Genomic DNA, 23,601 nt, shown 5'->3' on the forward strand with positions numbered 1-23,601 from the left:
ACGCCGATCCAAATCCCGGGAGTTGCCATCTAACACCTTTGCTCCACCGAAACAAGAAATACCAGATCCTGTAGCGTATCCAACACTCTGACTGAAGTGTGGTAATGAGCTTATGAGTCGTGTGTGTTTTATTCTGTTGAGAAAGTACAAACTTAGAATTAACCTCAACCTATTTCCCTTTTACGTACCGCAGTATCTCCTCCCTTCTCTGCTGGGATCGCCGATCGGAATAACCGTGGCGCCGAACTTAACATAGCTTTTCGGCCATAAACAGTGCGGCCAATTACAAACATATTTCAAATACCGAATACATACTTAACGAAGGTTCGCCTTAGTGGCGCGTAATTCAAACTTGACTGACTATCGATATTCTAGCGGGTTAGCTTATCCGTTCCGCGACATCCCCGCCCCCGTGAAGCAGCCGCATTCACCACATCCAGAACAGCTAGCTTCGAAGCGGGACGAATCATCCTGGCTCGATCGTCAGTCCGTACCGCCGCTCGCCTGGGCACTCCATCTACTCCAGTGAACACCTCCTCCACGATTCCTTGTTTCCACTCTCGACGTGGTATGGCCGGATCGCAGATGAACACTAAGTCTCCTCGGCGCAGGGGCTCGACATGTGAGCACCATTTCTCCCTGTGCACAAGAGTAGGCAGGTACTCGTGCACCCATCGCTTCCAGAAGCGGTCTCTCATCATCCTGGCCAGTCGCCACTGCTTCTTCGTGGCGCACCTCTCCAACGGCTGTCCATTGTCTCCGGGTAGATCCGGCAGATTGGGTACTCCTCTCAGCAAGTCGTTGGGAGTCAGTGGAGCCTCCTGGTCCACAGTAACTGGCAGATGTGTTAGTGGGCGGGAATTTACTATGTTCTCCGCCTCGATCAACAGGTTCTCCAGAACATGTTCCATGGGAGCTAGCTCCCTCATCGTATGTGCCAGCACCTTCTTGACGCACTGGACCATCCTTTCCCAGGCGCCACCCTCAGCTGGGTTCGCTGGGCAGTTGAATATCCACTCGATTCCTTTGGACGACAGCTCGCCCTGGATCTTCTCCGGCTCGAAAACCTCGTTGAATCTCCTGGCCTCTCGATTGGCTCCAACGAAGTTTTTCCCATTATCGCTCCTCATCTTGACCACCGGTCCTCGCCGGCTCATGAAGTTCCTCATAGCGATGATACAGGAATCCGTAGATAAATCTTGGGCCATCTCCAAATGGATGGCTCTCGTGGTTAGGCAGGTGAACAGTGCCACCCACCTCTTCTCGATGCGACGTCCAATCGTCACATGCAACGGTCCAAAATAATCCAAGCCCGTGTGCTTGAATGGCCATCCGTTGGCTTCCAGTCGGTCCTCAGGCAAAGGACCCATTATTGGCTGCATCGGCTGTGCCCTCCGCAGCTTGCAGATCTGGCAGTCAGCCACCACCTTCCGTAGCAGCCTCCGTAAGTTCGTTATCCAGAACTTCTTCCGTATCTCGCCTATGGTCGCATCGTGGTTCTGATGGCCCATCTTCTGGTGGTAGTGGTGTACTACCATCACCGTCAGCGTGTGTCTGTGGGACAGTATAATGGGGCGCCGGGCGCTGTATGGCACACAAGCGGCGGCGTCGATCCTTCCCCTTACACGCATGACTCCATCGTCGTCGAAATACGGGGACAGCCCTCTCAATTGGCTGCCTTCTTTCGAGATCCTTCCAGCTTTGTCCCTCTCTTCTCCGGAGAACGCTTCACTTTGCGCCTGCCGGATCAATATGCGCTCCGCGTTGGCGCATTCGTTTGCCGTGAGTCCATACTTCTCACGGTCGCTATACTGGCCGCGGCATCGTCGGACGAATCTAAGGACCCAAGCCATGGTCCTTACCAGCCGGTTGTAGTTTGAGAACCTCTGGAAAGATATAAAAAATCCGTTTGCAGTCACTAGCGCAAACTCACATGGCATCTCTTCCTCGTCGGTGGCTCTCGTGCAGCCACTACCACTAGAGGAGCTCTCTGGCCAATTCTCTTCTGGTTCCCGCAGGAACGTCGGCCCGCGTAGCCATCGTGACCCTTGACTGAGGTCCACATGGCGTTGCGGCCTGGTTGCGTCATCTGCCACGTTCTCGGCAGTTGGTACCCATCTCCATTGGGATACTTCCGTCGTCTCCAGGATTTCAGCCACCCGGTTTCCAACAAACTGTTTCTACCGCCGGTGGGTGCTGCTTATCCAGTGCAGCACTGTCTTATAATCCGTCCAGAGTACGTATCTGCTTATCTCTACACTGTGTTCCTGTTTCACAGTGTTCATCAGCCGTTTTCCCAACACGGCTGCCTGTAGTTCCAATCTCGGGACTGACATTGTCCTCATCGGAGCACATTTCGTTTTGGCACATACGAAATGCACCCGCACGTCGTCGTTTGCGTAGGTGGCCCGCCAATACGCCGTCGCAGCAAACGCCGACTGGCTGGAGTCCGCGAAGACGTGCAGCTGGAGTGCTCGTACTCGTCCAGTACCAAAATAGTAGCGTGGACATCGGAACTCCTTCACATAGCTCATCTCTTGCCGCCAGCTCTCAAATGCCGTGGCTAGCTCGTCTGGCAATGGCTCATCCCATGTGACTCCTTCCCGCCAAATCTCTCGCATAAGTAGCTTGGCGGTTACCATGTAGCAGCTCAAGAACCCAATCGGATCAAACGTGGACATCACCAAGCTGAGGAACTCCCTCTTGGTAGGGACACGTTCCCCCGTCATCACGTTGCTGGGAACCCGATGGTACTTGACGCTGAATCTGAAGTCATCTGTAGCCGGGTGCCAATACATGCCCAATACCTTCTGCTCGGATTCGGTCCACTCGACGTTCTCGTTGGTGCCTAACGGATTTAAGGCTCTGACCAATCTCGCCGAGCTGGAAGAAAACTGACACAAATCAAAACCGGCACTTGCGTGTATCTCTCTTACTCGTTTTGAGACGGCTATAGCTTCATCCTCGTCTGCGAAGCTATCTACGTAATCGTCCACGTAGTGGTACTCATTAATAGCCAGGACCGCCCGGGGATCAGTGTGCACGTGCCTTGAAGCATTTACAGTCTTCACGTGCTGCGCTGAGCATGGTGAACAAGCTGCTCCAAACGTCATCACTGTCATCTCGTAGATCTCCGGGTCTTTGCGGTCATCTCCGTGCCTCCACAAGAATCTCTGGGCGCATCTATCTTGTGGCTGCATCAATACCTGGTGGAACATCTCCTTGATGTCCGCACAGACTCCCACGGCTCCTTCCCTAAAGTGGAAGAGGACAGCCGGGAGTGACTTGTAGTTCTGGGGGCCTTTCAGTAGTGTTGAATTCAGGGATACGCCGTTCACTTTGGCTGCTGCATCGGAAACTAGACGGATCTTCCCAGGCTTGTTTGGGTTTTCGACCCCGAAGTGCGGCAGGTACCACAACTTGTCACGGTTACCATAAGTGACCTCCTGCTGCTCTAGTCGCCGTGCGTATCCCTTCTTGACGTAGTCATCCATGATCGCATTGTAGTCCTGCGCGAAGTTCGCATCGCGCTTCATTTTCCGTTCGATGTTGACGAGTCGCCGTAGTGCCATGTTGTAACTGTCTGGCAGTCTCGTCTCGTCATCCTTCCATAGCAGCCCAGTCTGATATCGTTGACCTATCCGTTTAGTCGTCCTCTCCAAGATGCCCAGAGCCCGTTCATCGTCGCTGGCTGCGACCGGTGGCGCTGGCTTCACTCCGAAGTTCTCTATTTCGAAATAATCGCTGACCATCTTCTCCAGAACGTCATCTTGGGTAACGGCTAGTAGGCACGATCTCTCCGTCAGTGGACTCGCTTGGCGTCTCACTGGTCCATATACTACCCATCCTAATTTGGTAGCTGCTGCGTATGGTCCTCCTGCGCCGAAGCTTCTGGTCTGCAGGGGAATTCCTAGGTGCGGGTGATCCAGTCCAATAAGGATCCTTGGCGCTGCATTGTTGTACGGCTTCACTGGTAGGCGTGCGCTCGCCCTTGCCGTCTTGACATCTTCCCGACGTAAACTCTGCATCGGAAGACTCAGGTTGCTTACTGCGTACACGTTCCTTAAACCGTGCCGCTTCGGTTTGCGCGCTCCACTGATCTGCAGGCTAACCCTTTTCGTAGCCTCTCTGGCGGACTTACCGCCAAACCACTGCACGTTTAGTTGTCGACTCTCACCCTTTAGGTGTAGGCTTCGGACGAGCTCTTCGTCTATGAGCGTCACAGACGATCCCTCGTCGAGCAGTGCGTACGTGTCCACCTGTTGCTTCTCCCCGTACAGCGTCACGGGCAGAACTCGGAACAGCAGGTGGCCTCCATCCGAATCGACACAACTAAGGTTTCGATGATTCTCATTTTCCATGCGCCCAGCGCTTCTCAGGCTTGTTGCTTGGGCCATGGAAATGTTACTCACTGTTGGATCCGCTGACTGCGGCATCCGCTTGCGTTGGCTGATGACCTCGTGTGGCTCCCGTCTGTGGGTGCTCCGTAGCTCCCTCTTGTGGCCACCGTCTGACTGTTGTGACCGTCTGGGGCTATCGGCTTCGTCATGCAGCAAGTAGTGATGCTTCCTCTGGCATCCGTAGACGTTGCACTTACGGCTCCTCTTGCAGAACCGTACCATGTGCCCGGTTTCGAGGCACGCGAAACAGATCCGCCGCTTCTTGGCGAACTCCAATCGCGTCCTGACAGGGGCGTTGTTGAATTCCTTGCAATCCTTGATTGCGTGTTGCCCTTCACACATGAGGCAACCTCTGGGGTGGTCATTATACCCCTTCTGTTCCATGTCTTCCCGATGCTCATCATGCATCGGAAGCTCCAGATTCGTGTTTGCATGTAACACCCTTCGCTTTGGGGTTTTACTGCTCACGTCCGTAATGGTGCATACCAGCTTAGCGAGCTCGTTTAGCCATTCACTTAGGTGCACTATCGTCGGGTATCGTTCCATAGCCACCGCGTATCTGGCCCAGTCCAACCTCTTACTTAGGGGCAACTTGGCGATCAGCTCCTCCATCAGGGTGGGATTTCCTATATGCTGGTCGCCGCTGTCGGTTGACTGCAGAAACGCTGCAAGATTGCTCACCCTCGTGGCGAACGATACAATCCTGCCTATGTTGTGCTCCTGAATTGGCTGTAGCTCCCGCACGCTCTCCAGTTGGCTCCGGATCAATTGCTCCGGAAGCCCATAGCGAAAGCGAAGCTGTTCCATTACGGCCTGTACGTTGTTAGGATGAATAAGCAGAGACTTGACTGCCGTCCTCGCTTCACCCTTCAATGCCTTCACTAGCCTTTGGTTATTTTCCAATGCTGTACACTGATACGCCGCCGTCGTCTCCAAGAACGCGCACTGGAATATTGGCCATTCCTCTGGCTGACCTTCGAACTCTGGAAGATCAGGCAATCTACGTGGCGTCCATTCATTGGCCACACCCGCTGTTCCATAGGATCCGGGTGATGGCGTGGGTACAGTGAATCTGCGTTGTGGCTCCCGTGGTGCGTGAACATAACCTCGTTCTGGCTGCACCGTGGCCGTCACGCAAAATGGCGGTGAGTAGCTTACAGTTGTACAGTCTGTCCGTGTGACTCGTTGCCCTATTGCCGCATTACCACTCAAATATGGCGGCAAACTTCCACTCAATTGTGGCGGCAGATTTGCACTCAATTGTGCCGGCAACTGTTCATCATAAGATGGCGTCACTGACGCTAGTGGTCCCGTTGGCAGATTTTCACTCAATTGCTGCCTTACCATTGCGCTCAAACATGGCGCCTCTCCTAGCGGTGTATTCGCCGCACCGCTCACTCCGACGCCACTCGACCCGTTCCTAACGGGATTCCTGGCGGGCGCCGCAAGTCCTTCATTTGCCCTTGCCTGTTGGAGCTCCTTCTCTAGCTTTGCGATCCTTTCCATAAGTTTCGCAATCTGTGAAGTCGTGGGGTCCACATCCTGCTCTAGCGCTTCCGTCTGGGCAGGTCCAGTGGTGCGTTTTACCCCGATTCCTTCCTCTGGAGTCCGTGGCCGCTGTGGGCCACCGTCTGCATACGCCAAGCCGGCCGGTGTGCCAGATGCTGCAGATGTGGTCGTAGCTGCGGTAACCTCAGGTTGATTAAGTCTGGGGCTCCGTCTGGGCGAATGTGTCGTCGGCATATCACGCGTTTAGCTCCGTACGTGTTTTCCAAATGCCGTTAGAGTTCCGACTCTAATGCGAATTGAGATGCGACTCAAAGAATGCGAATAAAGGAATGCGAATAAAAGAAATGACGCCGATCCAAATCCCGGGAGTTGCCATCTAACACCTTTGCTCCACCGAAACAAGAAATACCAGATCCTGTAGCGTATCCAACACTCTGACTGAAGTGTGGTAATGAGCTTATGAGTCGTGTGTGTTTTATTCTGTTGAGGAAGTACAAACTTAGAATTAACCTCAACCTATTTCCCTTTTACGTACCGCAGTATCTCCTCCCTTCTCTGCTGGGATCGCCGATCGGAATAACCGTGGCGCCGAACTTAACATAGCTTTTCGGCCATAAACAGTGTGGCCAATTACAAACATAGTTCAAATACCGAGTACATACTTAACGAAGGTTCGCCTTAGTGGCGCGTAATTCAAACTTGACTGACTATCGATATTCTAGCGGGTTAGCTTATCCGTTCCGCGACACCCGATTAAGTCGAAGAACGCGATGCTTAAAGAAAGAAAGAAAGTCAGGCATGAACAATCAAGATCCATATTAATATAAGGAGGCTTTTAGCGCAGACAAAGCAGAGAAATGTAATTGTGGAAATGGGATCAGTGGGGACAGCAAACGAAAATTAAAACAAGAAAAAAAGCTAACTTTTGCACGCTGAAGTTTATATACCCTTGCAGATAGAACTCCTATCACTAGAAATTAATACAATATAAATTATATTTTTCGTTAAACTACAATGAAGTAATGTCTGCTTTCATTTAATTCACCTATATAGGTGATATACATAGATATACACAAAGGTAGTCAAAAGTATTTAAACAACGACCATTTTCACAGCCAAATTTCTTCAATTGGAATTGAGTTTATTAAACTGTATCCAAAATAAAAATACATATTTTCTTTTGCTTTTAATATTTTCCAATGAACCGTTATCTTTTTTATTTCGGTTTCTGCATGTTTCTGAATAGATCAATCTATAACAAGAATAATAGCTAAAAGAAGTTTGGCGGTGAATATAATGGGGAATTTGTGTAAATACTTTTGACCGCCCCTGTATAGTAAAAGAGAAAAATGCAAAACTGTGAATGCCGTCCGATTTTCATAAAACTAAAACAAATATTCTAGAAAAATATAAAAAATGTTTAATATGACGAAAATTATAGCTTCAAAACTGAGAGACTAGCTTGCGTAGAGACGGACAGACGAACACTGCCAGATCGACTCGGCCGTTGATGCTGGTCAAGAATATATATATAATAAATATATACATATATTGTTCACCGCGTTGCAAACTTCTGACTGATATTTTATTACCCTGCAAGTCTTTAATTACAACTCAGCGAATTAAATCGTCTTAATTTAGATGCTCTTTTATATAGAGCACATAACAAAAAGGCAAAAATAAACAAAAGAGTCAATTACATTTTAAGTAAAATAACTTATATACATGAAATATAGGTAAAGGTTATTGTGATGCATGTTTATAGATGGTGAGACGTGCTGAGACCAAAAACAACAGCAGTGAATGTGCTCACGTCAAATAAAAAATTAAAAGTGCATTTAGAACGACAAAACAAACGTAGACATAACAGGTGGCCAAGCTGTACGTGTCTGAGATACCCAAGCTGGTCCATTCCACCAAATTTGATAATCGTCGGAGTCCTTGGGAAGTTTTCCTCGCGATGCGTAGTTTCCAGGATTATCGTTACTTCTAACATGTCACCATCAGCTTCGTGGACAAACCTCTAAAATCTCTAAGCAGCGCGATTGATAACATATGTGCTATGAAAGAGGAAAACCAATTTAAAAAATAAATGGGCTGCGTTTTACTCAAGTCGTGGAGATATGCTTTATAGGAGCAACCTGAGTTTTTGCTATTATCAGACTGACTGCTTATCCATTGTTGGTTTCGACGCGACTATAGATGACAGCTGTATATGCCTGTGCCGAGGTACCGCAAATCCATGCATTTCCATTACTTGATGTGGTGCTGATATGTGGTTATGATATGGCGCGGAATTCGACAAGTTTCCAATCCATGCATTTGCAATACGAAATGTTGCCACAGTGTACATAATTGGGGAACTAATACCTCATTTCATTCGACAGATCTCAGCCAGCTTTCTTGACAATCTGAAACAACACAGTTTTGCTGGAAAACTAACCCAAAGGAGGTCGATCTTGGCCAGTTCCGAAAACAACGTGCGTTTGGTAAGAGTTGTTTTAATTTTAAGGGTTTCTATCTTGAAAAAGAGAGAGTCAGTTTTTGTAAGTTTGAGTTTCACTTTCGAAGGTTAACCTGCCCCTTGTTCAGGAGTAGAGTTAATTAATCTTTGAGCGCAATGAAATCCTTAAATTTATGGCATTCAGTCAGAATTTCTTCAGCGTAAGCATCTCTATTAACAACGAGAGCAGCGTTCGTTCATAGTCGCTCGAGAGCTGCTTGAGAACTTGAACGGCGATGAAAATAGTCAGCGTAGCGTTCTCCTCCTTTCTCCAAACTACATGTTAAAACTGTGTGTATTTTTCTAACACCAAAATTCCTCAACAACTTTTCGATGTCAGCACAAAATATATAAAGATGCTGACAGAAACGAAGGTATACTCCACTTAAATCCCTTCGAATAGGTGGGTCTATGTGCAGTGGCGAATTGAGCAAATGACCCTTTGAATCCTTTCCTAAGCCGTCAAACGTCGGCAACGTGTGGTAGTGCTATCTGGCTTAAACTATGCGTGGTGGGCCAAGTTATTGCAGTGTACTGGTTCCTCAGTCGATGCAGCAGCGGGTATCAATTCCATGTGTCCTCTTTTTTGGTAGGCATCTATTAAATCTACATATTTTTTTTGAGTGCAGGGAATTTTTTAATTCTCTGTTTCAAAGCGGCGAAGCGATTTAAATCTTGTGGCAACGTAAATCCAATTGGCGATGGGAAAGAAAGATAATTTTTGAATGCCAAAGTTTATACACCCTAGAAATTCGATAACTAGGAATCCATACAATATAAATAATATATATTTATGTTAAAAAACAATGAAGTAACACCTGATTTCAGCTCGCATAGCAGCGAGCGAAGCTCGGGAACTCGGGAGCGGGCGTTCGCGAACATCGAAGAGTGGGCGCGGGAGCGCTTAGAACTAGCCCGATGAGCCGTGCGCGAAGAGCCGACTTGTGGGAGTGCAAGAGCGGCCAAACATTCTCCCCCCCTTGTAATCACTTGGGTTGCAACATATTCGTCCTGTATAAGCGCTGCCGCGTTCGGCAGGGTGTCCTGGCTAGCGGCGGAAATTGCCTATGCGCACCGAAGTGCAGCTGAGGTGCGGTGAACGAAGGCTGTGGTGTGGCTGAGGAGTGCCGGGGGGAGGCGCAGGATCCTAGAGGAGACGTCGACGTCGGTAGCGGATGAAGTTCGGTGAGAACCTCGGCATTGGTTGGATTGGACCTCTGATCAGAGCGTTCGCGTGGTGCGAAGCGGACTGGAAAAAAATGTATCATTTAGAAGAGCGGTCAGTTAATAACGCAAATTGGGAGCACGGAGTCATCCGATGTTGCGATCGGGGTGCGGGAACTTGACTTCCAGGCATATGCAGGATCGTGTGGTCTTGCATCGCTCACCAAACAGTTGGAACAGTAGCGGTTGGTGGACACCGCGCTGAGCCTCTTCTCAGCACTAAGCCAGAGGAACTTGTGGCATTTTCGAAGAGGATGGATTCCGCTGCAGACTCGGCATGGGTAGGATAAAATACCTCGAGAACGTCTGCTCTTGATGTTTTAGGGTACCCAGTAATTGAAAGCGTTGGGAGTAGTGATTCGCGTGGAGAACGCGGATATCCTTTGGACCGGTGCGGTTACTGGGCTGGAAGGTTCAGGAGCAATTTGAACACTGGAGGAATAGCTTCTGGGATGCAGCAGGGTGTGATGCCGTCTGCGGCATGTAAGGCAGGAGTGGGCACTAGGGCAATCCCGCTGCTGATGGCCTCGTGCAAAACAGTTCAATCAGAGCAATTTGAACACTGGAAGAACAGCTTCTGGGATGCAGCAGGGTGTGATGCCGTCTGCGGCATGTAAGGCAGGAGTAGGCACTGGGGCAATCCCGCTGCTGATGGCCTCGTGCAAAACAGTTCAATCAGAGCTGCTTTCTCTTAATGTATTCGGAGCGCCCACTCACGTCCATCTCAAGGTACCGTGGACATAAGCGCACGGGGTGGTTCTCTCGGGAACAGAGATCGCACCCCTTGAGGGCTGGCGCCACTCGGATCTCGTACGAGTTGAGTCTGCGAACCGGAGCGCTCGTGGGTGCCGATCTGACATCGTCGATGGCCTCCAGAGTGCGATGACGCTCGGTCAAAAAAGCATCCAACTCCTTCCAGGTTGGGATTTCGGCTTTGTTGTGGATGGATTGTTCGCACAGAGAAAGGGTTACTTTGGGAAGCTTTGAGGAAACCATATACACCAAAAGACAATCCCAAGCCTCAACTTGAATGGAGGACATTTCTAGCGCGGTCAGGCAGCTTTGGATGGTGTTTTGCAGTTCCTTCGGCGCGACTCCCGATTCTTGAGGGACAGCCTGGATGTTGAAGAGGATTTTCAACTGGCTGTTAACCAATAGTCTTCGATTTTCGAAGCGGCCGGTGAGGCTTCGCCACGCCGAGACGAAACCTTCATTGGTGAGCGGGGCCTTGGAAATTATGACTTTCGCGTCGCCACTTGTTTTCGACAATAGGTGGAACAATTTTTCGACTGGTGTGACCCGAGAGTTGTTGATATAAATCGCCGTGAACAAGTCCCTGAAGGTGGGCCAGCGAAGATAGTCGCCCGCAAACACCTCGGTGTCTACCGGTGGTAAACGACAACCGGTGGAAGGGTGTGTGTGGGCGCTGCTGGGAGCCTGAGTGGACTGGGCCGCGCCCCGTTCTATTATCTCCTGCAGCTGGGCCACGCACCTGGAGTAGACGGAGTAGCAGTAGCTATACTTAGCTTCTAACACCGTTGAAGTGTCCGCGCCGTCGTCGGACCCGAAGAGCAGTTCGGAGCAGCTCTCGTAACTCGACTCCACCTTTTCCCACAATGCCCGGATTTGCTCCCTATAAACCTGGCACAGGTAAGGGGAGAATCGTTCAGGCTCCAGGGCGCCCGGAGTGTGGATCGTAGCCTCAAAGTGGCTAGCCCGATCTGTGGTGGCAATGAAGCGCTTGAGAGCGGCATCAATCGCATTCTGAGCCATTTTTGCAGCTGACCGAGTTGTTACCGGCGAGGAACCGCGAATGGTATCGACAGACTTGTCGCTTTTTGCCCTTGAGATGGCCTTGAGATGTAAAAATAATTAAACACTTGCCGTTGCAGTCGCAGATCGTTTGCGAGGGAGTTCGGATTTTAGTTGTGTTGGTAACTGTCTCGCAACCCGAAAACAAAATAACTTTTAATTTTTAATTAGCCGCGAATGCCTATTGTTTGAAGCCGTAAAGGTGGAAAAACAAAGAACTCGATTCTTGGTAGCGGAACTGCTTGATGTGTGATGCCGTCAGAAAAGCAGTGCGTATGTGAGGGACACAAGAATTACAAGGCAATAACAACACGGCCGTGTCGGCAGCTAAATTGACGACAATTAAAAAAAAAAAAATCCAAAAAAACAACCCTCGTTTGTGTTTGGGTTTTGCTGCTCCGCTCAGAAGCGAAGCTTGCCCGATATACATATGTACATATGTACATATGTAAAATGATTGAGGAGATCGATGCTCAGCGCAGCATCGCTCGAAGCTTGCGCAATATATATGTATGTACATATGTATTGTAAATTTATATAGATAAAAGATAGGATTTATAAATTTCGGATAACTTCAAATCCTTGGTTCACGAACTTTATTTCTTTAAAAATTGTAGGTGTCCGATTTTGTCACGTCGACACTGTTCGGCTGTCGAATGTATAAGTGCAGGTGCTTGTACACGCTCTAGGTACAAAGAGGAGACGAAAAAAAAAGAAAAATAATTACTTGACATGCCCTTATGCGGGCGTGTGTATATATGTATGTATGTACATATGTAATAGCTGGGAGATCGATGCTCAGCGCAGAATAGCGCGAAGCTTGCCCAATATATATGTATGTTCGCCCAATATATGTATATGTATATGGTATGTAAATATGTAGGGTTTGTATTGGCACAGTGGAGCGTCGAGAAGTGGACTGTATTGAATTGTGCGAACAGAAAAATGTGTATGGATACAGCACAAAAAATTAGCGAAAAAAATATCGTGACAGCGGCAGACTGTTAGGCGATCAGGGTGAATTCCCGCAACAAGCGTACACCGGCTGCCCGATATTAATTATGCCTTTCTTTTTGTAACACAATTTCACTGTTCACGGAGAATTTTTTTGTACGGAAATATTAGCACAAGTTTAGAATGCATGTCTGTGTATGTGGCTGCACATAGGCCTCGACCGTTGGCAAGTGGATGAACAACGGGAAATCGAAGAGATGGCGGCGCACACAAAACGGACACGGATGGAAAATTTCGAAGTTCGGAGGCGAATAGAAAGTGGAATTTCTCACTACCGTGGTGTCAGGAAAACTCGGACAGGGAGTTGACACGAACAGAAAAATAAATTTTGCAGTGGTGCGACCGAAATTAAATGTTCGGCCCACTGTTGAAGACCGGCAGCGAGAACAAGACGGAAGCAAGCATATACTTATCTCTAGCGGAAAAATCACCGAGAACTGCTGGTGAAAGGACGGAAGGATATCCGGATCCGGCTCGAAGGACCAATGTTTGTAAGGGGGCGATCCTGCCGCTAAAGATCCTGGAAAATGTAGCCCGATGAAAATTCCCACGTCGCATCCGAAGTCGAAGAGTAAAGGCGGGGGCGTCGTGGGCAATTCAAAATCGTCAGCTTTATTTCGCTGCATACATAAGACTAATTAGCTTAAACGTAAGGGCTGCGCTCCCGACCGATAAGCTAAGCTTAACAGTGCGAGAGCGGGCCCGAGAAGTGGAGCGCGAACTAGCCGTCCCTCAGCTCGCCTAGCAGCGAGCGAAGCTCGGAAACTCGGGAGCGGGCGTTCGCGAACATCGAAGAGTTGGCGCGGGAGCGCTAAGAACTAGCCCGATGAGCCGTGCGCGAAGAGCCGACTTGCGGGAGTGCAAGAGCGGCCAAGCTTTGGAAACTCTGTGGACAGAGGCGGCGCCGCGAAGTGCCTCCTGACGTGAACAATGCCAAACTCATAAACAAAAGGATTTTGCTTTGACTTTAGCTTTTTAATACCACACAGAAAATGCAATGAGTAAATGTAAACCAATATTCGTACAGTTTTAACTTATATGATCGGTTTCTAAAATGTCGCGTGTGTGTATAAAATAATCTCAAACAAAATACATTATTAAGATACTTCATTGCTTAATTCATTTAAATTGACAATGATTACAATTTTTCATCACGCTTCGCTTAAATCAGAGCTTAAGCTGGTTTCTTGCAAATGTGAAGGCATACAAATGTCGCATTCGACATCAGAGAATATATAATACATGTACCTACATATTAATACCCTGCAGTACCAGTCATCAGTAATTCATCAACAGTCAAGGCGGTGTTGTTGAAGATTCGTCGATGAATTGCCATACAAATTGTTGATGAATTTAACATGGGCATGTCCTAGGCTGGCATCATTAACAATTCATCAACAATTCATAGATGTTTCATGAATAATTCATCGATGTTTCATCAACAAAATTCATCAACGGCCGGGCCATGTTACTGCCGACGACTGCCGTCTAGATTACCGTGGTAACTGTATCGTGGGCAGAGCGTCGTAGTAGAAGTCGCAGTCGGCAGAGAGTGGCCTCGGTAGAAGTCGCAGTCGGCACGTTGATGACTGGCGATGACAGTGGCCTATTGATGACATGCGGATTTTTACGCTCTCAACTTTGTGAGAGAAGGGAAAGCGCCATTGCCGTTTGAATAAAAATAAAAATAACCTCATATTGCAAAACGAATGTATGGTCGTAAGGCATCTTATAAACTGTAATGTCTATGGTTTGAACCTTGGGATCAGTCTTAATGTAAATGTTACGGGGCGCAAATGCCTTATTTCTCTTCTCTTCTCTGTATGTATTCATTCACACGTTTTTTCTTATCATAAGTTTTTTAAATTCATTCCTTTAAAAAATTTTAATTCGGAAATTTTATTTACGTTGCCCCTCGATGGGCAATGGGCAATAAATAAAAAATTATATGTTAACCCGGACTTCTTTACTTCACCGTCAATAAAAACTAACATAAAACTTATTTTTAAGTGGCTTTAAAGGCAAGTATATGCTAAAACTTTTGATTTTAGGGAGAAAGTATTTCAATGCTCGAGAGATAGAGAGAGTGTGCTTTGGGTTAGCGGACATTGAAGGAGTGGGTATTGGACTGTGCAAAGCGTGGTTCTGCAGGGACTTTATGGTTATCTTATTTAATTGTGTCTGCCTTGAGGCATTTGTTTATGTCTGGCGGCAAAAAGTGGTTCTGCAAGAATTGGAAGGTTGACTGTTCTAGGACAGTCAAATAATGAGAGCTTATACTGTCGGTATCATGATTCGAGCTTAAGAGAATTACAAATGGGGTATAGAAACGGTTCACAGAAATGCAGTGAACCTATTCAAGAAAACTTACCAGCTCAGGCTACTTTTGGATCAGTCTAATGTTGTTTTTATCTGTGTATCTGAAATCTCTTTTTTGCGTCTGAAGCGAAAAGTAAATTAATAAATTTTAAATTTAAAATAAATAAATAAAATAACATTCCAGTTAGGTACATTGGTGCCCAATGCTAGTCTGCATTTTATACCACTTACCAGGTGCTGTATCTGCCGACAACCATAGCTCAGCCGCAGACCATGCAGCCGCCCAATGTAAGAGACACTCCGTGAATTTGCCTTTGCTTCTTGCTGTGTTAGCAATCTACGCTCCAGCCATTTAAGACCAGGTCAAGCCAAGTTGAACCGGGTGTATGTCGGAAGCTCCGGCCAAATGGGGCGCTACTTAGCCTCCCTTGCAGTGAAATATTTTCCTCCGATTTATTTATGATGCGGTGGAAATGGCACTTGGTCCGTTTCATGACCTTAACTACACATGTGCCCACCTTGATATTAACGGAACGCCACAGAATTCAACCACGTGACTTGGCTTTCAAATAAAACCGGATGTCATCATAGTAAATCATATTAAAATCTTCAAAAAACTCAAGTTTTAAAAAGCAAAGCAACTTAAAAAAAAATAGGTACTAAAATAAATCTATCCCCCAATAATTTCTGAAATGCTTTACACAAACAAAAAAATTTATGATTTTGCAAATAAAATATATGAAATGTACACTTATATTTACATATAGAGCTCTTTTTGAAACTGTTAGAACTGGAGTTTAATACCCACAGGCACAGACGGCATTTGCGCATCCATTTGTTTGCCTTCATATTCAAGGCGACGGCTGGGTTCTTTGATAGATTTTTTACAATAGTTCTGCTAAATAAGTATTATGACTGATGTTGCAAGACTTTTTTCATCATGATAAACAAAAAAGGATATTAAAAAACAGGACATTACCTCTTCGCTGCACAGATGGATTTTATCAAATGCTACCACCTTCCCAAGCACTTCTTCCGTGTAAATTATGTGATGTGAAACTCCGATTCCCAAAGCGTTACATCTCAATCCTCCATCCGATACCAGCTGTACGAATAAGTGTGGCTCATCCAAAATATAAAAAAACCAAGTAAATATGGCTTCAGCGGAATAAGTTACCAACTATTTTGGATAATCCATCATTAAACGATGATCATAAGAGGGGCAAAAACATCGGTAAATACGTCGATCTAAATCATTGGTCAGCAGAAAATCATGAACACTAATCAGTGATTGATTTTTATCGATATTTCTGCTGAACGCTTATGATTACTGATCATGATGCCAGATTTTATCCATCATGATCAGTAAAGAGGAAGCGTAAAAAAGTACTCTTATTTTCTGTGATTCTAATGGATTACATAGAATTTAAATATCCATAATAATAATTAAATAAAAGGAATGCAAACCAAAAGAAATATAATTTATTAAACATGAAATCAGTGAAATCCTTAATTATTTTGTAATAATTAGTTTAGAATTTAATTTTCTGTAGTAACGAAAACGGACTGCAGTGCTATAATTGCGGCAATGCACAAAATAAACTTGAAAGCCTTTCTTTTTAAGAAAAAGACCTCCCTTATTAAATAACAATGTATTATATTCGGTATCTGGTCAAAAATTATTGTTTGGACTGTTTAATGAATTTTTAAGAATGTCCCGATCTGTTTTTTATACGCAAAATCAAATAATTGTTGGCGGGAAGCTGGACGATAACAATTGTTTCCAAGCCAATTATGTTTGATACAGCGTAATGTATCATTAGCACTTGGCAAAACAACTTGTTCACTGATTACTGATCCATTATTGATGATTACTGATCCATTACTGGTGAAAGTATATATTTATATATACCTTTAAGTATACATTTCCGGAATCCTCGTCATTAATATGTATATATATAAATCAATGACGATAGATAACTATAATTCTTAAATTGCAAACTTTTTTATTCTTCACCTGTGACCCTATACGCTTTACAAAAAGAATCTGAGCAAAATTACATGGCATACCGCCATGATCATTTTCTTTAACTGAAACATCAATTTTTTTTAACAATATAATTTACAACGATTTTGCCATTCTCTGTACAAGGATGACATTTTTTAAAAATTCACACCAAATACGCTCTATCTAACGACAGTGAAAACATATCATTATTGGCTACATTCTATTAATACCTCCGTGAACCAGCCCTATATTTTGGTGTCATCCCAGTCATAATTTCTGTTTAGCAGGAAAATTCTGTTTGGTCGTTCTGCTTTGGATACTGGGTATAATCCAAAAGCTTTTTATTTGTGTAAATAGAGTGTGCGTTAAATCAAAAAACATAATATATTAAACTGATTATGTCTGAACTTCAGTCATCGTTACTGTTAAAGAAGCAATTGGCAGGCAAGTTTAATTTTTCCAAACATATATACATTTATGTATATACATACATGCATACTAATACTGCAACATGTATATGTATGTTTAATTTTTTTCATATACACCATTTGAAATTTATAAAATTTTTTTTTTTTTAAAGGCATTTCTATGTCACGTGTTTTTTTATATCTTTATTTATTCCTTAATTTATTTGTGTCTTTCTATGTTAAAAATTATACCCATTTGTAAATGATTTGTTAAATAACATAATAAACATTGAATACACCTTATGTAAATTGAAAATTTGTAAATAATGCAAAAATAAATAAAACTAACCCCTTGAATGCTCGTAAATGGTTATTTGTCATAGGCATTTACATATATGTATGTATGTATATATGTACTACAAATATACATATGCATTTATAATATTGTTCGATAATCTAACATATTACAAAACTTATTGTATCTCCTAATATATATGTACATACGTATATACATAATGCTTGTACATGTGCATACTTCCATTTGAGTGTATGACGAACATTTCTAGTTTAAAGTTGTTCTATACGTAAATACATACATACATACATGTAGGTACATACATATGTATGTCTGTTGATTTGATATGATTTAAAATCCCAATACCATTTACCAATTTCAGTCAATCATACCCTTAATCTTAGAATGCTATTATAGGTTTTAGAAAACTGGCTGGAATGAGATTTTACATACAATAGGATGTACATACATACATATGTATATACACTACCTAGAAAAAGTGTGCGTACACACTTAACACGCAACTTGGATGTTAAATAAAAATAGTTCTATGGAAGATATTGACTTCATTCTTAAAACAAAAAGCATCACTATTTTGTAATGCCTTTATTACCGAAAGCTGCAAGATGTTTTTCACGCTGATTGAAAACTTTGTACGCCGACTTTTTCTTGCCTAAAAACTTGTGTTTTTATTGTTTTTTAATTTTAATTAAAATAGTTGTCAATGGAACAAATGAAGACTGGTTATAATTTTAATAATTGATGATTCTTAGAATTAAAAAAAAAGAATGAAGTCAATATCTTCCATAGAACTTTTCTTATTTAACATCTAAATTGCGCGCTAAGTGGGTACGAAGACTTTTTCTGGTAAGTGTAAAAATTTTTGTATTGCTCAATAAATTAATTAATTACAGCCGGCTCTTACATTTACTGTTTGCGAGCTGATAGTCCCTGCTTTGGTCGAGATAGTGTTAGATAATAAGAGCTAATAGTAACAGAATATCGGTGTCAATCACCAAAGATTAAACTGAAAGTGAAGAAGGTTAGAACACGTTTTTTGTGCACATTTGAGACCTAATGCATGCATTATGCATATGAATGTATATGTGTAGAAATTAGCGAAATGTGTGCGCATAAACACAATTTCTTGTTTTTGTAATTATTAAATTTTAAAGCTCTACCCGCTAAGCTAATCGAAAAACCACCGAGTATATGTTCTATTATGTGAGTCTTCATATCTGAACCCACAATATCTCAACATTTTTGAGCTTATTTTACATAATTGAACATCTATACTCTTTGGTTTAAACTTTTAGAGATAGAAGACTCGCAGGTCTGCTATTGTATAAAATGCATTGACGACCGTGTAGCAAAGGCCCTTGGCAAAAAAGTTTTAAACATGTTAGGGTACTTCCTGACACCACTTACTTCAACGTATGATTATTGTTCACATCTTATTAAATAAGGTTGTAACTAAAATGTCACTAACCAGAAAAAGCCTGCGTACACACATAACTTTGATGTTAAATAAAATTAGTTATATGGAAGATATTGACTTCTTGGACGTTGATGCACTACGATCAGTACGTACAAGGGGCCCGTATTAAACCAGGCACGTGCCTGTTGGGTTAAGTACTTACACGCGATAGGAAATATAGAAAAGAGTACGAGGAAATTAACTACTGGCGTGCTGCCAAATTGCTTGCCTGCATGTCTACTAAGTGGGTTAGAATTACAATTTTTAGTTTTGGAAGGCTATAAAAGTTAGAGATTAATGTGTACAAATCACTATAATTTGCACACATTTCTCTAAAAGGATCATGCAATTCAAAGGAGGTTCTACGGTGGTGCAACACTAAAGGAATATAGGATATAGTATTTCTACTTGGTTCATGGAAATTGAGCTGACTCAACAATTTAGCACTTTCCACGTCGCCATGAATGTGGTTATAGATGAAGGTAATGACATGCATAGTTCAACGGTTGGTTAAGGATGGTAAGTTAAGTAGGAGGAGTCTATTAGTGTAAGATGGTAATCTTTGGTTTACATCCCAATTAAAACCGCGTAGAGCGAAAAATAAAGTATCCATATTTTAAGAAAGGACGAACTGAAGAGGTATTGAATTCATTGAATTCCTTCGACCACCGTTTAATAAATCCAAGCACACACCTTGATCAATAAAATAAAGTTTTGGGTCTAAGCGAACACCCAAATCATCAACAGAATTAATTCTTTCCAAAGAGCAGCAGTTAAGCGTGTAAGTAGGAAGCTTAGAAACGACACTAGAGAGTGTCATTAGCTTTCGTTTAGAGCCAGGGATATTAAAGTTTAAAAAGTTTACACGGCACCATGTTTGAAAATTATTGACATCTGTTTGTAAATCATACTGACAGGCGACGTCCTTGTATTACACGCAAAGCTTGATGTCATCTGCTTACATAAGCACTCTGGAGTTTGTCAAGACTTTGGGCAGGTCATTTATAAATAATATAAACAATAAGGGTTCCAAAAGGAATAGTTTAGGGATAGCCGACAACTTAGAGATTCCTCTATAATTGCTAGCATCCAATTTGGTACCTTTTTTGTGGAGAGGAATAATAAAAGATTCTTTCCAAATAATGAGAAAGTCGGACGTTTCTAAGGATAAGGTAAACAATTTCAGAAGGCACAATACCTGAGCACACAGTCAGGAAGAAGAGTTTGAATAAGTTGTTTAAAAAAAACTGCGAAAAGAGATCGGCTACTGAGATGATTATTTGCGGCAGTATTTTCAAATGAAAGCGAGGAAGGATTTGTTTTAGGCTTACGTTTAGTGTTAACGAAATTATAAAACTGTTTTGGGTCCTGTGAGAACGGGGCCCTACAACGAGTTAAATAGTTTTTATAACACTCCGCGTTCAGCACGGTAAGCTTTGACCGAGCTGATAAATAAGATGAAAGGGCAGATTGAGAACATACAGCCTAGATTTTTATTAAGTCGGGTCAACTCTTTAGAAAACCAGGGCGGTTTATTCGAGCTTGGCGAATAGTATATCGGAACACATTCAGTAAAAAATGAATTCATGGCATTGTAAAAAATATCCACGGTAACTGCCATGTCAGTGCACATGTATAGATCGGACCAATTGAACTCATAGCCAATGGTAAGGTCACTTGCATTTATGGCCTTTTTGCACGTTTTTGCGAAACAGACGATCTTGGAGGACTTTATTATTGACTTACCACTGTACTTTAGAATTTGTTGATAAGTGGTGCAGCGGCACAGCGAGAGCGAAAGACCGGGAGAGCGTGTGAGATAGAAAACTAAAACTTTTAGCTGTACCGACATTGGAAACGAAAGCAAAACGAAAAAGGCACAAAAAAAAAGGGAATTCAAAATATGCAAAAGCATGCACTAGCAGCACAACTAAATTGGGAAACAAAATTATACACAATACAGAATTATATACACAAATCAGAATAGCTGCATGCACTCGCGAAGTGAACGGGAAGTAGTTGACACAAAATAGAAGATTTAAGATAACCCAGGTGGTTATTTGAAAACTTTTACACAAATCGAGAGTGCAAGAAAAAACACGTTCGTTCACTTGGAAAGATGAAAGATAGTGATGAGGAGTAGAATATAAGGAAATAAGGATAAATAAATAGCTGAAGCACGGAAGCGAGGGGGATATTTAAATTTGAAAACGCGCCCAAGATCGCGCAGGGGCCACAGGCGGCGGGCACACTTAACCCCCCTAAGCCCTATATAAAGCAGACCACAGCATTATTTCGGCACTCAGCAGCAGGCAACGATCGGGTGAGGAAGTAACGAGAGCTCGTAGTCTGCAGCGACGTCACTTTGGTTGGACAAGATCCTTGCTTCAAGTCTGCTTTATACGTTGCAGTTACTCCTGTAGTTTCCTAGTAACAACAACCTCTCTCTGGCTGTATTTAGGGTTCAACAATAACAACTTCTCTCGAGTGGACTTTTTGGTCCAACAACAACAACTTCTCTTTGGCTGTCTTTAGGGTCCAACAGTAAAATCTTCTCTCGAGTTGACTTTTTGGTCCAACAACTTCTCTTTGGGCTGATTTGAGGGTCCAACAACAACAACTTCTCTCTGGCTGACTTTAGGGTCTAGCAATAACAAATTATTTTGACGAGTTGACTGTAGGTTTAAAAAACAACAACTTTTTTGTGGACTGACTTTTTGGGTCCAACAAAAACAAATTCTGTCGTCTTTAGGGTCCGACAAGAACAACTTCGCTCGGGTTGACTTTAGGGTCCAACGACAACAACCTCTCACTGGCTGACTTTTGGGTCCCACTGTAACAACTCCGCTCGTGTGCCTTCGGGAGCCGACAACCAACCAAGGCTGGAAGACAGCTTGCAGACCCAGCAACCCGAACCTGCCACGACAGACTGTCGAGCCAACCGACGTCGGCTGGACTTTATCGCTCTCGGATGGCCGTCCCTGAACTACCCGAACGACGACAGACCGTTACAAGGTGAATGCTTTAACTATTACACAGAGGGAGAGAGAGCGTACGGGACATACGTACGAGAAACGGCCATACATTAGTTTTACAAAGTGAGGTTATTTTTTTGATGGCAACGACAATCGAGCTTGTGTATGAGTAAACACAAGAACAAGCAAGTCCGAATGTTTTTTTTTAAGGGTAGTAGAGTAAAAAAAATTACATTAAATACAAGCTGCTATTTGGTCGATAGGGATTGTGTCGGCTACCACCAGAGCGGCTTCTTCTGACACCGTGCAGAAGCAGCTGGAAATGCGCAGTGCTCGTCTATATACCGACATGTATTGTCGGCTGAGGCTCGCAGTCAACCTGGCATCCACCCATATCGGGTGGCATACAGTATGGTCTAGGTCACCACTGTTTCTATTAGCCGTGTGCTGAGCTGTCTAGGGCCGCTCGTGTTGGCCATCATCCTTGGATGACTCGACCCCTGCCCACCCTAGCTGACTTGTAGTTCAGTCAATTTATAATCGATGACCACTGCTTCCGTTTTGTGCTTGGCGAACGAGAGCTCGTTGTCTGCTAGCCAAGACATCAGCATGTCGATCGGAAGGCTCCATTTCGCAGAATCGTCAGCCATGCTTCTCCACAATGACCTGCGCGATGTCGTCAGCGAAGCCCATCACGGAGCAACCTTCAGGCAGTATCAGCCCCAGAATACCTTTATACAAGCCGTTCCTAAAGTTGTTTTCTGGCTTCCGCACGAGGTGAATCGCTCGGAGTGGGCGTCTGCCGTCGAATCTATAATGTCGAGCTGCAGTTTATTCATAGCCAGCATGTAATGTCTGGTGTCATTAAACTTCACGATTATCTCGTCTAGTATAATTTCACAGCGTTCTGGTTTTTCTTTGGGCTGGCCATCTCCTCCTCGATTTCACTATCAGCGAACATCGGCCATGCACTTCCGGTGAAGCTGGCATCGGGTGCGTCTCGGTTATATTCATAGGAGGCGAGCGTTGTACCTTCTATGGTCAGGTCCGCTTGTAGGGGGATGATCCTGCCCGTAAAAATTTGTCCTAATGTTGAAGCTAAAATAATCCCATGTCGCGAAGCAAAGAAAAACCCGTTGGGTTTCGGAATGAAAGTCGGGGCGTCGTGGGGCAAAATTATAGCGTCAGCTTTAATTGGCTGCATACATAGAACTAAACCAGCTAAATCTTCAGGGCTGCGGTCCCGACCAATAAGCTATGCTAAGCAGTAAGAGAGCGGGCCTGAAAAGTGGAGCGCGAACTAGCCGTCCTTCAGCTCGCTAGCAGCGGGCGAAGCTCGGATACTCAGGAGCGGGCGATCCCGAATACCTAATTGTATAATTAATTAATTAATTGTAAACTGATAATAATAGATTTATGGTAAATTTATGACATTATTTTTCAACTATGAACAGAACGTACTTACATACATACTTATGTATGTACCCTGCAACTACAATTCATCGATGATTCATCAACAATTGATGACAGCCTAGGACATGCCCATGTTAAATTCATCAACAGTTTGTATGGCCTGTCATCGATGAATCATCAACAGCACCCCCTTGACTGCTGATGAAACGTTGATGAATTACTGATGACTGGTACTGCAGGGTACA

At 44.1% G+C, this 23,601-nt stretch overlaps 3 protein-coding genes across 3 annotated transcripts in view; 1 reads left to right on the forward strand and 2 right to left on the reverse strand.

Annotated features, from left to right (window-relative positions):
* Positions 1–371: 371 nt before the first annotated feature.
* Positions 372–2,284, reverse strand: LOC147644955 (uncharacterized). The gene has a single exon (XM_086836798.1). It carries the CDS (start codon positions 1,938–1,940, stop codon positions 372–374), a length of 1,569 nt encoding a protein of 522 aa, XP_086692924.1. The 5' UTR covers positions 1,941–2,284.
* Positions 2,181–4,622, reverse strand: LOC147644956 (uncharacterized). The gene has a single exon (XM_086836801.1). It carries the CDS (start codon positions 4,620–4,622, stop codon positions 2,181–2,183), a length of 2,442 nt encoding a protein of 813 aa, XP_086692927.1.
* Positions 4,623–16,958: 12,336 nt separating this feature from the next.
* Positions 16,959–23,601, forward strand: part of LOC110185349 (ubiquitin-conjugating enzyme E2G 1) — a 40,806-nt gene continuing 34,163 nt past the window's right edge. The window contains exon 1 of the mRNA XM_020954126.2: positions 16,959–17,233. Coding sequence (XP_020809785.1) covers positions 17,188–17,233 — 46 coding nt within the window. The 5' untranslated portion in view covers positions 16,959–17,187. The remainder of the gene's footprint in view (positions 17,234–23,601) is intronic.

Source organism: Drosophila serrata, unplaced genomic scaffold, assembly GCF_035046125.1.
Source record: "Drosophila serrata isolate PLE 108 unplaced genomic scaffold, ASM3504612v1 contig_50, whole genome shotgun sequence".
NCBI classification, from domain to species: Eukaryota; Metazoa; Arthropoda; class Insecta; order Diptera; family Drosophilidae; genus Drosophila; species Drosophila serrata.

Coding starts and splice junctions, on each gene's coding strand:
- LOC147644955 (XM_086836798.1), bottom strand. CDS start 1,940: ATGCCATGTGAGTTTGCGCTAGTGACTGCAAACGGATTTTTTATATCT.
- LOC147644956 (XM_086836801.1), bottom strand. CDS start 4,622: ATGGTACGGTTCTGCAAGAGGAGCCGTAAGTGCAACGTCTACGGATGC.